Raw genomic sequence first — 17,949 nt, forward strand, 5'->3', positions numbered from 1 at the left:
GTCGCCGATGACGCGCTGGCCACTGCGACAACGCCTTGACAGGGAACTCGTCCATGTTCGAAATCGACCGCTAATGCGACAGAATTGCTGAGATTGGAACCACTGGCTGCGTGGTTGGTAAATACACTGAACGCGCTTAAAATTTCCCCACGAGCGCATGTTTGGCTTCGGTTATTCAGCTCCATCCCAGGTCTGTGAAGTTTGTAGTCTTATGTCGTCTTTCACTTGACGGGCGAAGATTCCATCCACCGCGTCCATCATAGATGAACCACTCTGTCTGTTCGCTGTGGAGCAAACAAGAACACCAGCACAGATGCGTGCACATTTGTTCGCGAATAGATCGAAGCGGACGGCTGCACATGGTGGTAAACAGTTACTCGCACTGCCGGACAACTCCAAAATGTTTTGCACAGCCGACGTCTTTCCATGACTCTGCAGCAACAGTGACATTCGACAAGCGGCTCACGCATAACAAAAGCTCCATGTCACAGTTTGCCAAAACATTCCACAACTAAATGCAGCACTTGAAACCGACAACTTTCTAGCTGGAGATTATACAAACTGTTGGTCACGCTTTACACTCAAGGAGTAATGTACAAGTTCTCTCCACGGGCGGCAGCAGCAGCAGCAGCCGTGATTCCACGCTGTTCTAGGTACTTCAATCTGGCAAACTCATTCTATCGCTATGTCGATGAGTGAGAAAGTGAATGATCGTCGACCAGCTAACTCACATGTGCGCGCGCACATATGTACAACTTTCCGGATCCACGAAGGATCTTGAATCGCGCCCGCAGGATGGCGAATTTACATGCCGAAGACGGCAGAGTGGGTGAACGCCTCCGTCACGACGAGGCCCAAGAATCCCAGCATGGCGATGCGCCCGTTCCATCGCTCCGCCTTCGCCGTGAAAGGGCCGAAGCTGCGCGCGTCCGTCGACTCGCCGCTCATGATGGGCACCATGGAGGCGTACGTGAACAACTGGACCACAGCCAGGAAGTAGAAGAGACCAGGCTGGCCGGCATTCGTCACTTGCTGAAACACCGTCTGCCCTGTCAGCCTCTCCGCGACCGCTGCCCACACGAACCCCAGCATTGCCAGACGGCAGTTGATGACCTCGGGTGCGGCTCCGTCAAATGCAAACACGCTGAAGAAGGACTTGTCGCCCGTCTCCGGCCTTCTCTCGACCTCGGGATGTGGGTAGAAGGACCCCGACGTCGGCTCCGTGCCGAACACCGATTTCTTCTCCGACTCGTTGCTCTCCTGGTTCCGCATGATGTCGTCCTTGGTGATGGTCTTCTTCGTCTGCTGGTCCACCACAGCCTTGGCGTCCGCCAATGGACCCTGACCCTGACCGTTGTCCACGCCGCAACGCACACGCCCGGCAAGGGAGGTCATCAACCTCGGAGTTCCTGCAATCCGACCACCAGCCAACTTGTTAAGGGTTGGCAGAGCTTGCAATCCTCCGAGCTTCGCACATGCGATATGGGACATCATCGTGGCGGCCATGGTTGTCTTTGTAGCTGAACAATCCGTGCGGAAATGCCACTCACGCAATCGCTGTGAGGAGAGATGGAATTCACAAGAGTTATCAACACGACAGGATTCGAGAAGAGATTGTCTGTGAAACATTCGATGATTGAATCGAAGCGGGGGCAAGGTCCCAGTTATAGTGGGAGTGTCAAAGCGAGCAGTTGTGACAACTCGGACCGAAGAGAAGGGGATGTGGCAGGCAAGGAAGAAAGCGAGAGACGCTTTTACAAAGGATGGTAACAGGGAAGACTCGTGGCAGAGTGACTCGAGAGAGGTGGGCAGTTTTACATGGTGCCACGCGACCTGTGGGTGCGTCGGGATTCACCGAAGGTGAGGATGCTGGCATTTTCATACAATCTTGGAGACTTACCATGGCTTTGCTCTCGTCGCTAAGTAGCAGCGGTCACCTGCCATGCTCGGAACCAGTGCTCACCCGTGAAGAAGGTAGTGGTGAAGGTTTTTGCGCCCCCATTTCGCCCATCAATCCGGGAGATTTCAGAAACTCGGATAAGCTGTGAACCGAGCATGATGTCTCGCAGTCTAAAAGAGAGTACAACTCTTGGCTTCTGTCGCAGAATGGCCGATTGCATGGTAATTGTCCAATTTGGAGGAGGCTCAAAGGCTGACCAGGGTCCCAACGAAGGCGATGGATTGTCCATGTTGCATCAGACGTGTGCCGATTGCGACCGTGCATGTTTCAGCAGACCGGTGCTCACCCGTGAAGTAGATATTGCTATAGTTCTATTTTATTTGAAAACCATGAATTTTTAAAATGTTATGCATTGTAAAATAGAATCATAATTTTATTAACCATATGATATTTGTATTTCTTATTTTATCCGAATTGTTTACTAATATTGCATCAACTTATTCATTAGCATGAATTACATTTATTTAATATAAATCATATTTATGGTTTACATTTGATATACATAACTTTACATCTATTATGTAGCATGTTAAAAAGAAAATACTCACAAAGTTTGTTACATTTGTGGCAAGCGATGTATTGTTTTGATCATCTTTCAATTTTAACAAATAGTACTTTATTGGTCTTTATATTTATATGTAATAATTTATTATTATTTTTTAAGTTGCATGTATTCATATTAATATGCAAATTTTAATAACATGTCTAATATGTATCACATCAAATAGTTATTGTAACTAACTTAGAAGTAATTCACATATATTTATTTATTTATATATTTAAAAAAATTTAGATCTATCCAAAGTCTCAAGACACAGCAACAACAAATATCTCCATTAGAAACAACTCACCTAGAAATTCTAGTTTTAAATATTAAATTCCAATAGCTCTTTTTCTTTCATTCTTTATTGAAATATCTTGATTATTTTTCATAAAATGTAGCTCTGCAAGTGTGTTTTTGAATTTCTTTTTTAGATTCATTATAGCTTTCCTATCACTCTTTTTATGCTTAATAGAATAAGAATAGGTACGAAAATTACACAATAACTTCAAAAAAAATATTATCTTCTTTTTACAATTTCTAATTATATATTTCTTTTTTCCAAATACTAGTCCAAAACAAATGCTTTTTGAATCCAACCTTCAAACTTTATATGAGTTGTCTTTCTTTGAATGGTCTACCTTGCCTCAAATGGGTCGCTTTAAAGTAGTTCCAAACTTTAGAATTGTCCTAAATAATATCTTGAAGCCCATTGGACATGACTTTCAACCAATAAAAATAAAGTTCTCTATCAATCATCTTTTCTATCTACAAGAGATGCCTAGAAGTCAAAATATTATATTTTTGACTTCAAAGCCCTCTAAACTTCTTAGTTATAAATCCTATATTATTTATTTCTAACTAAAAAATTTAAAATATAAATTTATATAAATAAAATAAATATTTTATTATATATTTTTTTATTACATATATTATATTATATTATTTTTAAAAAAATTACAATCTAAACTTTTATAATATTTCACATTATTTTTACATATTATGCTACTTTTCAGCACAATACCAATGTTGTTTTACATGTTGTTTTGTTTGAAAATGCATTGGTTACATGATTGTAGAAGGTAAAGTTGTATTATACCAATATCTAAGTTATAACTAGGTAATTTTAATTTTTTTTGTAAGTCCTAATTCTAGTTAGTGAACTTTAGTAAGCTATGATTCTTTATTTGGTGTAAAGTTTTGCAGACAAATTCCACCATAAGTCTTCTATATGCTCAAACTTTTTTTGTTTAATTTAACTTAAAAATTATGAGAAAATATCAAAGAAACCACATTGATGCCACTTGGCTATTATTGTATTGTAATACAATTATTTGGAAAAAATATAATTACAAATAAATTTCTAATTAATATTTAATCATCATGGTTCAATATTAATTCAATACATTTGGATATGGCTTTTATAAAAGCCTCTTAGTTTATTTTCCTATCTTAATCTCTATTAGATTAAATATTAGTTAATAATTTTATCCTTCAGACTATAGATGAAATATGATTAGACTAACTCAAAACCCAAGATCCTTCCAATCCACAATAACATAAGGCCTCCTCAAAAAATAGAATAAAATAGATTAGAATAAAACTAAAAGGAACTAACCAAAATAGGACATGAAAGATAATACTGAGCAAATAGAAACAGAAGAGAACAGATCTAAACAGAAAGATGCACAACCAAAATTTACTAAAAGAAAGAGTCTAAAGCCTAAAAGGCCCTAGTCAGTCCTATTTATATCTTATCCTATCATCCTAGACTTTTTAGAATGTTCTTAAGTGGTGCGCCTTACCTAAATAACTGCCTTAAATTTCTTTTTTAGAAGGTTCTATGGTAGGCTTTACTTGGATAGCCACCCTAAGTTTTCTTCTAGAAGGTTCTATAGTAGGATCTACCTAAATAATGGCCCTAAATCCTTTTTAGAATGTTCTACGGTGGATCCTACATGGTCCACTAAGCTAATCTCAATTCTAAAAACTTCTATGGTTCTAATTATCTATATAATTATCTTATCTATACCTTGTTATAGTTAATTCACCTCCATTAATGTAGAACGTTCTTGTTTTGCTCTCGATGGTATCTCCAAATTGTCTCTTGGCAATGGATGAGGTTTTGTGCAGGTTCACACATTGCATCGTAAATGAGATAACCTTTCCAACAAACTTTGTACTCAAGTTATGGACGTCCACTACCACGACAAAGGCAGCAATGCTCCAAAACACTGTCTACTTCATATTCTTGTTGGTCATGAAGTACAACTGGTGGTGGTGGTAGTTGGTGTTGATTCGGAAAGTGTTTTGGCTTGGTATGAAATTCCTTCAGTTCCAAAACATAGAAGACTAAATAGACCCCAATATGTGGCAGAAGCTCGAGGTGGTATGCAACATCACATATTACTACAAAAATACAAAAATTTCCAAGCCACCGAGGTGCTAGTTTACGGATTTGGATTGATGTAGCAAGTGGCAAGTTGGCGTTGAAGAGTAATACCTAATCACTCTCCCAAAAAGTCTTATGTTGCTAATAGTTATTCGCATGCTGCTTCTATTAATTCTAAGTAATAAGGAAGCATTGTCGTACCTTTTATAAGGCCATTATAAGCCATTGTATAAATTCCTCTATTGTTTGGTTGTTGGTATCAATAGGCCAATAGAGAATTGCTGGTATAATTGGATGTTGACCGGTATTAAGGAAAAATAGAGAATATTCAGTACTTGCTTGAATACTATCATTATAAGTAAAATCCAAAGATGTCAAGTATTCATTCTAATCATTATGAAGAACTGCCACAAATGCCCATATCATATCCTCTAAGGTCCAATTTACACACTCTGTTTGACCATCTGTTTGAGGATGGAAGGTTGTAGACATGACAAGTTGTATGCCTAGTAGCTTAAACAAGGTTTTTTAAAAACTTTCCATGAAGCATGGATCCCAATTTGAAATAATGACATGAAATAATCCAAGGTGATGAAAGATGATATCAAAGAAGGCTCGTGCAAGCATTGGAACATCAATATCCGAGTGCATTGTGGCCTAGTGAAATTGCTTCAAGATTTTATCTACAAAGACACCAACTACAGTATGATTATGAAGCGTCTACAGCAAATACGTAATAAGATCCATAGTCACTTGCTCCTAACGTGCCGTGGATAGCAAAATGAGCTGCAATAATCTAAGAGATGTTGAATTGCATGCTCTATTATGTTAACATGATTCGCAAAAGCGTTCAAAGGCTTGAACATCATAATCCAAACTTGTCCAAAATCATGTCCTTGAGATCTGTTCTAGAATCTTCTCTTATCCTAGATGTCCAAATATTAGGATGTCATGTCCTTCCTGAAGTATGTACGTCCAAATTTTAGCATTATCAAGTATATAAATTTGCTTCTTGAAATAGAACAAGCCTTTATTAAGAGTGTAATCTTAATATTGTATATTATCCATCTTCAATTGATCGCTAACCATCTTGAAATAAGCATTCTATTGTGTAGCTTCCTTCCATTCTACCTCTTTAGTTAGATCTAAAATGATACTACTAATAGTAGTGACTTCTACCTTATTTTTTAATTTTTTCTTTAAGTTTGGTCTTCGTGATAAACTATCTGGTACAATATGTTGTCTCCTTTGTTTGTACTCAAGCTAGATATCAAAAACGTGCAACTATTCTTTCTAATGATGATCCTGTGATTTCATATTTTTCAGATGTAAATCATGTAGTAAGGATCAATGGTCAATCTAAACAACCACTGGCTTCTCCAATACATAATGTCGCCACACTTTTGTAGCATGTATAATCGCTATTTGCTCCTAATCACGTGCAAAGCAATTGTGCTCTCTCCTTTTGAACTTCCATGATTCATATGCCACATGTTGAAGGCCCCTACTAAAATCTCATTAAAGGACCGCTCCAATAGCAAAGTCGAAAGCATCAATGTCAAGCATACAAGGGAAGTTATGATCATACGATTGCAATATTGGATCAGTAATGAGTGCATCCTTCAACTTATCAAAGGCATTTTGCTACTCTAGTTTCTATTCAAATAGAGTACTTTTCTCCAATAGGTTTGTCAATGAGGCAACAACATGAATAAATCACTGAACAAAATGGCAATAGTATCTAGCAAGGCCTAAAAATGAGCAAACTTCAGAAGCATCTTTGAAGGTTGGCCAATCTTCCACTACTTTTACTTTATCTTGTTTCATTCTCAAGCCTTCGGACGACACTACATGCTGCAAAAAAATGACTTTTGACTTCCAAAGTTCACATTTTGATTGCTTGTAATAAAAGTGACTATCTTGCAGTCAACGTAGCATCTCTTGTAGGTATTATTCATTCCTTTCAAAGCTTTTATTATATATGAGGATATCATCAATGAAGACAACTACATACTTATCTAAAAGGTCTCAAAACAATCTGTTCATGTGACCCATGAAAGAAGCTAGAGCATTGGTGAGACCAAAAAATAAAACTAGCCATTCAATATACTTATAGAGCGTAAAAAATGTTGTCTTTTCCACATCCTTTCTTGTAATAGGTATTTGCCAATATCCGCTCCAAAGATTCAATTTACTAAAGATGGTTGCACCTCAAAGTTGATCAAGAAGATCATCTATACATAAAAGTGTATATGCATTTTTAATAATATGCTTATTGAGACCTCAATAGTTAATACAAAGGCAAAGTCCACCATCTTTCTTAGGTGCAAAGAATATAGGTACTTCCTATGGTGATGTTCTTTCTCAAATGAGGCCTTTTTTTAAGAATTCGTCCAATGTCTTTTGTATTTCTTTAAGTTCTTTTGGTGCTAGGTGATAAATTAGTTAACTTGCTAGTTTGACTCTAGACAATAATTCTATTTGAAAGGAGGCATCTCAATCATGAGGTACACTATTAGGTAGGTTGATTGAAAAGACATCTTGATATTTTTGTATGACTTGCTCTACCCATTCTACCCTTTCAACTATCTTTCCCACCACTAACATAAGATTTAGAACTACCATGTATATTAATTACTCATATTGTAGTTGCTTCTTCATAAACGTCATCCCTATAAGTAAGTCTTTGATGGTAGATTATCTTTCTTTATTACTTGATGTAGAGGTGCAAAGATCCACCTTGTGTCTTCTATCCTTAAAAGAGATTGGCCATACTATCCAATCAACTTACTTATTTTTCATCTCCAGCCATAGCATACCAAAGATAACATCATATCTTAGCTTTGTTACCTTAAATCTCTCTCTTAAGAAGTATGTGTCCATTAATCTCAAGGTTTCTTCTTCACACATCTCACTTAATATGTTCTCTCGATCATTTATAAGGTATATACTTCCTCCTTTTATTTCCTTGGTTTTAATTCTAAGTTGGTTGATAATTTTAATTGAGATGCAATTTTTTGTAGAAACACAATCTATAAGCATTCAACATGGTTGTCCTCTTAGTAGTCTCATTAGAAGTACGAGTCAACTCTTTTTATAGTTTTCTAAGGCTATGCCATTTGTCTTTGAGAGACAATAGCTATCTCTAGTACTAGCCCCCAATGCCTTTACTAGGGAGCTCTATTTTCCTACTCTGATTCATTATCGACTTAATAAATTTTGAGATTGTGAACTTGCCTTGTCTTATACTTATACTTTGATGTTTTGGACAACCTCCAATCTAATGGCCTAGCTCTCTATAATAGAAACATAATTTTTTTTTCACTAATATTTGTCATCTTTTTAGTATCAATGATCCTTATAAGACATCAATTTCTATTAGTATTGGTTGTTCTACTATAATATTAGATAGCGGTGTCGTATGGCGTGATTTTCTATCTGGGAATACACCGGGTATCTAGCTGTAGAGAGTTTAGGTTTCTTTTTTATATAATACCTTAGCTCCCAAAAACAAACTCCTTGCTTTGTATAAAAATTCAAAATATCTTAAAATTCTTCAAAATATATTTCTTCCCGCCAAGGACCTTTTTACATTAGACTTTGAAAATTCATAAAAGCTAATCAAACCGTTCACTTTGTTTCAAATTTCTACATAAGCTAGATGCTATACTTAAATTTTACCACAAAAAAATTGAACCGTACATCTATCACCGATCGTTCGGCACCTAAGAAACCCTAGCATGTGCACAAAACCCTAACTTACAAGCACCCGAAAACTATTTTCCTTATATCTCTTAAACCCAAGCTCCAAATCACACAAAACTTGTATAGAAAGCTTTATAACAAGATTACACTCAATCTTGAAAATTTTGAGCTAAAACCTCATCAAATTGTCTAAGATATAGCTCAAATCACAAGCACAAGTAATTCGGGCTACTTACTACCCTTAGATATCAAGCGCTGACTTCAGCTGCCAATATCTCCTTCATAAAAGCTTGGAATTCGATAAACAGTATGCACAAACTGTAGCCGAAAAAGTTTTCTCTTCAAATCCGGTCGCCGATCCTCGTTTGCTGTCCCGACGCGTGCGGTATGCTCAAAAGAGTGACAGTACGTCGAAAACTTACACCTTAATTTTGAGCGCCTATAACTTCTTCATACAAACCCCAAATGACACAAATTTTGCACCAAAACCATATCCAAAAACCTAAACCTTCTGACCCTAGCCTTCAAAGTTCGAATGGCCTCGAGAAACTAACCCTAATCCCTAATATGGCCTCGGGCAGCCTCCTCAAAGCCCATTGGTCATGATTTTTGACCAATAGGAATGGAGATTTTTATTTTTCATCTCCATTCATTCATATTGGTGCCCTAATTAATCCTTTTGCTGCCAAAACCCCCTTCTTCATCCCTTTTCTTATAAGATTTTTACAATGAGTCTTTTTGACACCAAATAAAAAATCCAAAAGAAGTTTTCAAAGGTCACCAATGTCTAACAAAGGTGATTCTAATTATTTAGAAGTCACTATGAACTAAACCAATCTTAAAAGCCACTATGAAAAAGAAATCAAAGTTATAAAAATTCTATAGTAGCCTTTTTAAACAACCTCTTCTCAAAGTAATAATCAAATTATATCCTACAACCAACTAAAATCTACTAACATGGCTCTTACCATGTTACTTAATAAATTATATATTAAGTACATAATTACATTATTTTCATATAGTAGCCGAACCACAACACGACAGCGGTATAGAACTTTGTACTATGGATCATGCTTTATGATTTCTAAAATCTATAATCGACCCTCTCTATAATCTAAATTGACTCTTCAAATGTTTATGGATCCCTTAGCTCCATCTCTTCTTAGACTCTTCAAATGTTTATGGATTCCTTAGTTCTATCTCTTATTAGACTCTAGGTTTCAAACCTCGTTGGAATCAATCCATCATCTCTACCTCTGAAACATTGCCAATTTTGAGATATAGGGACTTGAATTAGAAGACATAATCTTACACTAATTTAGCTTGTATAAGATTTGCTAAGTGATCGTATGCTATCTTCCCTGCATTGATGGACCAAAATTGATTCATAAACTTAGTCTCAAACTCCTTCCAATTAAAAAATCTACTTTCAACTCCATAACTTTGAATTTAATGTAGCCACCAAATGGTTGTCACATCTCTCAAATAGTTACTTACATATATAATTCCTTCAATGGTATTTGTCCTAGATAGTTGGAGGTATTATCGCATATTGAAGAGTCATTGACATATATCTTTTTGTCTTGAAGTTTCAAAGTATGTACTAAGCTTATTAAATTTCAACCTAGCAAATGTTGACTCTCTTGTCCTCAAGGCTTCTATTTGTCCTTGCAAAGTAGCTATCTGGCCTAAAAGATATTATATTTGAGCCTCTATTTGGAATTGCTCTATCATATATCTCATATTATAATTTCTTTGCTAGATTCCACTATTATAATGCCTTCTCACCTCCCAATTGATATTTTAGGAATAGCTTGTGCTAGCTTCAACAAAGTACCTACTATAACCACAAAAACTGACCTTGGACTAAATGATGACTATTGACATGCTACCAAAATTAAACAATCTAACACTTTCTTTGATACCAATGAAACATGAGTAGACTAACTCAAAAATCTAAGATCCTTTCAATCCATAATAACATAAGGCTTCATCACAAAATAAGATAAAATTAAATGAAACTAAATAGAATAGGACATAGAAGACAACACTAAGTAAACAAAAATAGAACAGAATAGATCTAAACAAAAAGATGTACAATCAAACTTTACTAAGAAAAAAATTCCAAAGCCATATTTGACCAGATGCCCTAAAAAGCCCTAGCCAATTCTACTCATATCTTGTCCTACCACCCTAGACTTTCTAGAATGTTCTTAGGTAGTGGGCTCCATCTAAATAATTGTGTTAAACTCCTTTTCTAGAAGGTTCTATGGTAGGCTCCACTTTGATAGCGACCCTAAGCTTTCTTGTAGAAGATTTTATGGTAGGTCCGACTTAAATAACCACCCTAAATTCTTTCTAGAATGTTCTACGATAGGTCCTATGTAGTCCATTAGCCTAATCCCAATTCTAGAAACTTCTATGGTTCTAATTATCTATATAATTATCTTATCTACATCTTGTTACAATAGAATTTCTTTTAATGCCTTAAAAATGCCATAAATTTATAAAAATACAATAGAAGAGATAAATAATTAATATATTTGATACTAGGATTAAGTTGAAAGTAAGGTGGGGCTAAAAAATTCTTTAGGTAGGTTGGATTAATACTTGGAGTTTGACCATTTGTGGAATAGGATTGAAATCAGACTTCTAGCAATTAAAACGGCTACCTGAGGCAAAATAAGAATGCATTTAAACATCAGCAATTAGAATTCATGAGCTAGCTTTAAGTTTATTTTATAAGTGTAAGGCTTATTTTTATAGGATTTGAAATGACTATACAATTACTATTAAAAGTAAAGAATTACATTGGTATCTTAGAATTTATGGAATTCAATTAGGGCTAGTATTTTTAGCTAGTTTGTACAATTATTGTCTCATCTATAGTTTAAAATTTGATATCACTCGATTAATTGGATTTATTAAATGTATATAAAATTTTGTATTGATCTAATAATATAATTGATTGATATTTGAGTTTTGGTACAAGAAGATATTAAAAGTTGATAGTTTGGAGTCAAATAGGATTTCTATGATATCTAAAGATCTACAAGTCAGCTCAATGTGAAATTTAATATATTGGTAGAGGACTTTGAGAGGAAGCCATATATTAATTTTGAATTGAAGTTAATAATAAAAGAAAGAGAAATCACTACTTGAACATTTGTATCAACTTTCAAGTTGGTGGCCAAGTAATATCAATGCAAACTTTGGACTTTTTTTTTACAATTTATAAGTTGGATTGAGTTGAATTTTTTTAAGCATATAGAAGACTTATAGTGGCATTTTTATAAAAATTTTGCACAAAGTAGATGGTCAAATTAGGAGTTATAGTTTGCCAAAGTTCACTGATTAAGATTAGAGCTTATAAGAAAAATCAAAATTACCTAATTATAAGCTTCATAGATGTGATTTTGACTTTAGATATATTTCTAGGTTAGAAATTTGGCCAACAAGTTGACCACATGTTGATAGCTTGTAGAACAAGTTAACTCCATATAGTAGCTTGTGAAACAAGCTAACTATGTCATACATACATAGATAATTTGTCTTATAAGTTAACACGTGGCTAGAAAAATCAACACATATTGGAGGTCTTAAAGAATATTGCCATGTAGCTCCTAGTTAGAGAGTATATATGGAAGCAAGAGTGAAGCCTTCTTCACTCTTGTCAATGCCTTTCTAATCCTTAGTCTTATTCTAAGACTTTTTAGTCTTCTTGTTTTTTGCAATAGCTATTCTAGTTCAATATTTTGTTTCTTTGGGTGACTTTTAGTTCTTTTTATTGATACAAGAGTGTGTTAAGGATTTTCTTTCCTCGAGATTCATGTCCTTGATACTTATTAGAATTCTTTTGATATTTATATAATACAACTTTATCTTCTATAATTAAATATCTCGTGTATTTTTAAATAAGAAAATTCGTATAATAATACTACCAATTCAAAAGTTGATGCAAATATTCTAATAGCAATTTTTTCTTCTTCAATTGTTAAATTTAGGTCAAAATTAGTATGTAGGATGAATTTTAAGTTTTCTAATATCTTATCAAATTTCATCTTATTCCAATTAATAGATCTTTAGATATCATACAAATCTTATCCAATCTCAAATTACAAACTTTTGATACCTTCTTAAAGCAAAAATCACATATCTTTCAAATGCATCATTAGATTAAAAAAAAAAATTACATATACTTAGCATACTCAATCAATTAAGTACTTTTAAATTTTAGACTATAAATTTAATATCAATTATATGAAGTAGATAAAGTGTTAGGCCTAATTACATTACATAAATTCAAAGTCACTAATACAAACCTTGTTTTTGAACAACAATTGTAAAGTCATTCCAATTTTTATAATAAAAAACTTTATGCCATTAGAATGAACTTCCAATTAGCTCTCTAATTCCAATCACTAATTTCCAAATGCCTCCATACTTTTTCCTATGCAATTATTTTAGTAATTGGAGGTTTGATTTTGATCTTGTCCTACAAAAGATCAATCCTTGGATATCAATCCAATCTAACCTAGGAATCTTTTAGCCCAATCCTATCATCAACTTAATTTTATTGTCAACTATATTAATTATTTACTTATTCTATTATATTTTTACTTATTTATGGCCTTTTTAAGATAATAAAAGAATTTCTATAGTTTAGAAGATAAAATTATTAACCAACCTTTAATCTATTAGTTATTAAGAGAAAAAAATAAACTAAGAAACCTTTATAAAAGCTATTATTAAATATCTTAAATTTTTATTAAACCAAAATGATTAGATATTAATTAAAATTTCATTTTGGATTATACTTTTATCATATAGTTGTGTTACAACACAATGTCTTCCCTCTTTAAACATGCTCATCCTTCGATATGCACCAAATGAACCATATTTCATAATTGGTGTAAAATCATTTTTTCATTTTTTGCATCTGATCCATTCTCAAAAACTCTAATAAATTTGGTATTAAAGGAATTTACATCTTGCAAGAGTACCTTCCATTTAGTACCTCTATAATCTTATTTTATAGTATTATTTTTTTAAAATCTCTAAATTTTGTAACAACTTTTGGTAATGGATCCTTCTTAAAATTATCTTGATTTTGTTATTAATTCAGAGGCATAGTCAAAAATTGTACTACCCTTCTTTCATTCTTACTAAAAATTTGTATATAAGATAAACTATCATTAAGTATCTTTATTTCCATCCAAGTTGCAATAATATATAATTGCTCCAAAATAAAATGATAAGATGTTGCATTTTAAACAAAGAAATTTTACACCATTGCAAAGTCACCAATTTGAATTTTCACATCTAAACAAGCACTTTATGATTCATCTCATATATTATTAGCTACCTATATTGTCCATTAATACTTCATATCAATTGGCCATCTTTGTTTCATATATAGTTCCTAAGATATAAGATTTATCTCAAAATTGTGATCAATCAAAGTAACAAGTGATGCATCCATATTTCCAACCTTTATTAATATCTCTATAGTTGCTCTAGTTCAATGCTTATGAATATAATGACTTGAAACTTCTTTATCTTTATTATTTTAATTATCAAAACATACTCTTTGATTATGAATCTTTTCCTTACTTGTTGATTGTTTGCAATAATTATCAAATTTATCTTCTTCATCCTTACATATGCATGCATCAATAACATGATTTAATCCAACTTCACCCTTTAATTGTCTCTTCCACTTAATATTATCAATAATGATATCATCAAATTCCTTCTTAGTAATATCTAAAATCTCCTTCAATGTAAACTCAAACTTAGCATTGAATATATGTTCTTCAAAAACCCCCTTTAAATTTTTTGTTGCCTCAATATCATAAAGTAATTTGTATGTTGACAACTTACCTTTATTTCTTATATTCTTTGTTTTTTCCTTCAATGTTGTCAAAACATCCTCCATTGGTAATACTTGTGAAGTCATCTCATAAGCCTTCTTTCTTCAAGTTTGTTTCTTGAAAGTACTTTCTTCTCTTGATTCTTTAAAATCTTGCCTCTTCTTCTATTTTATTAAAGCTTTATATTAGTTTTTAGTAATATAGACATGTACTAACAAAGCTTTCATAAAATCTTCTCAACTTATAGCTCCACAAATTACAGTAGCAATCCTCAACAATGCTTCCCATAGCATCTTTTTTTTTGTATTGTAAAAATAGAAGAAGACCAAAGTCCACTTGGTACAATATTTCCAAAAAAATCATGTTTGCCATCATGATCTATTCTAATACCATAACTTGTAACTTCTATTGTTGTAATCTTATGTGAAGTTAAATAATCCTTAATCAATGCTTTTATATCTCTTTTATCAAATCCTAGGTCAAATCCTAGAGAAAATCCTAAGGATTCCTAAATCCTAAAAAAATCCTATACCAAAACCTAAGGAAATCTTAATCAAACTCTAAATCTTAAAAAAACTCTTAATAAATCCAATAGCAAATTAAAATCTCAAAAACTAGTGATGGAATTTTTAATATCAATTCATATTTTGCATAATTTTTAAAATCTTAGTTAGAAACAAACACAAGTAAGATGACATTGATCTCTCTCATCAATTAAGAGAAATGCAAGATAATCCAATCAAGTGTTGAACGACCTCCTATTCTAAGTAGATTTCTAAACTTCAAGCACTAATATCTCTTTTTTAAACCATTGAATTGCTTTAAAATTTCACCTAAACATTAGGAATCAAATCTTGTATTCATATGAAAAATTTCACTTCAATCCAATCTACTAATAGCTGAAGAACTTAGAAAAACTTACTAAGCCTCAAGCTCCAATTTCTAAGATTTCAATGCACAAAAAACCTCATATACTTCAAACTAAGTATTAAATTAATCTCAAAATCTACAAAGTTATTCAAAAATATTTCACCAACTCAATGTCCAAATTTTACATGCATACAAACCACACAAGGTTGGTAAGGATTTGGAAAAAAAAAGGCAATCTACTATTGTTATAGTAAATAAAAAGTAGATATTTTGCAGTACAAGAGAGATATGAATTTGGAAGTAAAAATAAATAAATTAGAATAATTCAAAGAAGAGAATATATCAATGGTTGGTATACTTGAAAGATATTGTTATTAATATTTAACTAATGACTAAAATGTGGCGATTGTTGCATAATTAAAAAATAAATTGAATCATCTAGGAGTTAAGACTATTAGAAGATAATATTTATAATTATATTTTAAAAAAAATCATGTAATATTTTTTAAAAAAATTCTTAATATCAATAGAGATGTATAGTTATTTATGTTTTTGAAATTTATAGAACTTACAAAAAAAAATTTATACAAATGTATATTAATATTAATTGTATTTTTGAAAAAATAAAATTATTATTTTATTTTTTTATGAATTATTGTTTTTTTATAATTTTTTTTATTTGATTTAAATATTTTTATAATTATATATTTAAAAATTAAGATTGAGTTTATATTGAAAATTAGTTTTAGTATCAAACTATGCTCGTATTTTTACAATTGATTCTGAATTTTTAAATTTGAGATTTCATATTATTTATATATATATATATAAGGAAATATAATTTATTTTTTATTATATTTCTTTACAAATCTATATATTTTTCTTATGAATTTATGTGTTATTTTTTATTGTGTTAAATATATAGTATTTGATGATGTTTTATTTTTTCAATTATATTTTAATCTTTTATACTATTATAAAAAAAATTGATGGATCAAGTTTAGTATTCTAGACTCTAAGATGAGCTTCTGTTAGGCTTCCTCAACCCAATTGTATGTTAATGATTTGCAATGGTATTGATGAGTTGGGAGTGTGACGCAAGTGAGGCTTGAGAACCATCACTTGCCAACATATAGTTGAAATCTCCTACTTCTATTAGAACATGAGTTAAAGATTTGATTGTCTAGATATTAATACTTTTATGATCCATTCAATCATCAATGTTACCATGTCATCTTTCAAATATATAAGCTTGATGTCTTTCTTAAGTCTATACTTGCAGCATTGAATCCACCTAATTTTTTACAATGAACATTTTATAGTTTCAAAGGCAAGATAGGCTCCAAAAAAGTCCTTTATTTTTTCAATGCATTTCTTTGTTCTCTCCCATATATGCATTAAGAAGAGTAACAAAAAAAGAAAAATATTGTTAATAACTATCTCTAATCTATTGTATTAATTTGATTGAACTGTTAGTAAGTGATTCTTTAGAAAATATGATATTATATTATAATACAACTATTAAATAAAAGAAAAATAAAGATTATATTATAGAAGAACTTAATTGAAAAAATTGTAGTAATTTATCTTAAAACTATAGATAGTGGTCAATGAGATAATAAAATAAATAAAAGCTAATGTTGCTTTTTAAAATAATGGGCTTCTATTGACTTTTTACAGCCATAAACGACATAAAATAAAGTAGATAAGAAAAATAATAAAATATTTTTATATTAAAAAAAATTAAGAATAATTTATGGCAAAAATTACTTTAAGAAACTAAGGATTAATATGTAAAGAGGATTGATTGTAAACAAAGATCAAAATCATACCTTAAGGCACAAAGCTATATATTTACAATAATTCAAGGATTCTTTTGTTGATTAGAAAGTAAGTATTGAAAAAAAAAAAAAAAAAAAAAAAAAAACTATAGTAAGTTTCTTTGAATAATAATTTGAAATAATTTGAGTTTCTAATGACTTTGTAAAGGCTTTGCAAAGACAAGGTTATTTTAGGTGAAGTTAATTTTTTTTAAATATAAAAAATTTATACTTTGGAGAATTTTAGTAGAATTTTAACTAATCTATAGATGAAGTATTGTAGTTGTATAGTCATATTTGTATTAAATATATATATCATAAGTTTGAGCTTGATCAAATGGTTCATTTGAAGATTGATGAAAAGCTGTAATGGAGTCTCTAAAATTGGATATTAGAAGACTAGTGAAGGTTATTAAAATTTTATAAAAATTATCAATTAGATAGAGATAAAATTTCTATATTAATAAAAAAAAAAATTAAAATTGTACAAAGTTTTAGAGCAATCGGATAATAGAATCAAGAGATATTAGCATTAGAATATTAGCATCAAGGTTAAAAAAGGTGGCTAACTAATACTCAAGCAAATTATAAGATTTATCTTTCATTTAGTGATTTTGGTCTTCATTGAAATGTTTTTGTTTGTTTTCAACTAAATAATTAAAATAAATATTTTTTTTCAATTAAAATTAATAATTATATTATTAATTATTAAAAATTTAATTTTCTATAGAATTTAATTAATATTTGATCAAGATTTGATAAAGATTTGATTAAGATTTGGTTTGAAT

The 17,949-nt window shown here is 31.7% G+C and overlaps 1 protein-coding gene across 1 annotated transcript; it reads right to left on the bottom strand.

Moving 5' to 3' along the window:
* Window positions 1-523: 523 nt before the first annotated feature.
* Window positions 524-2,189, bottom strand: LOC112279704 (uncharacterized). Its single transcript, XM_024514381.3, has 2 exons — window positions 1,938-2,189; window positions 524-1,833 (listed from the first exon to the last, which is right to left on the bottom strand). The coding sequence occupies exons 1-2, from the start codon at window positions 2,187-2,189 to the stop codon at window positions 805-807; spliced, it is 1,281 nt and encodes a 426-aa protein (XP_024370149.2). The 3' UTR covers window positions 524-804.
* Between the last annotated feature and the right edge of the window lie 15,760 nt (window positions 2,190-17,949).

This window comes from Physcomitrium patens, chromosome 3, assembly GCF_059467195.1.
Source record: "Physcomitrium patens ecotype Gransden chromosome 3, ASM5946719v1, whole genome shotgun sequence".
NCBI lineage: Eukaryota > Viridiplantae > Streptophyta > Bryopsida > Funariales > Funariaceae > Physcomitrium > Physcomitrium patens.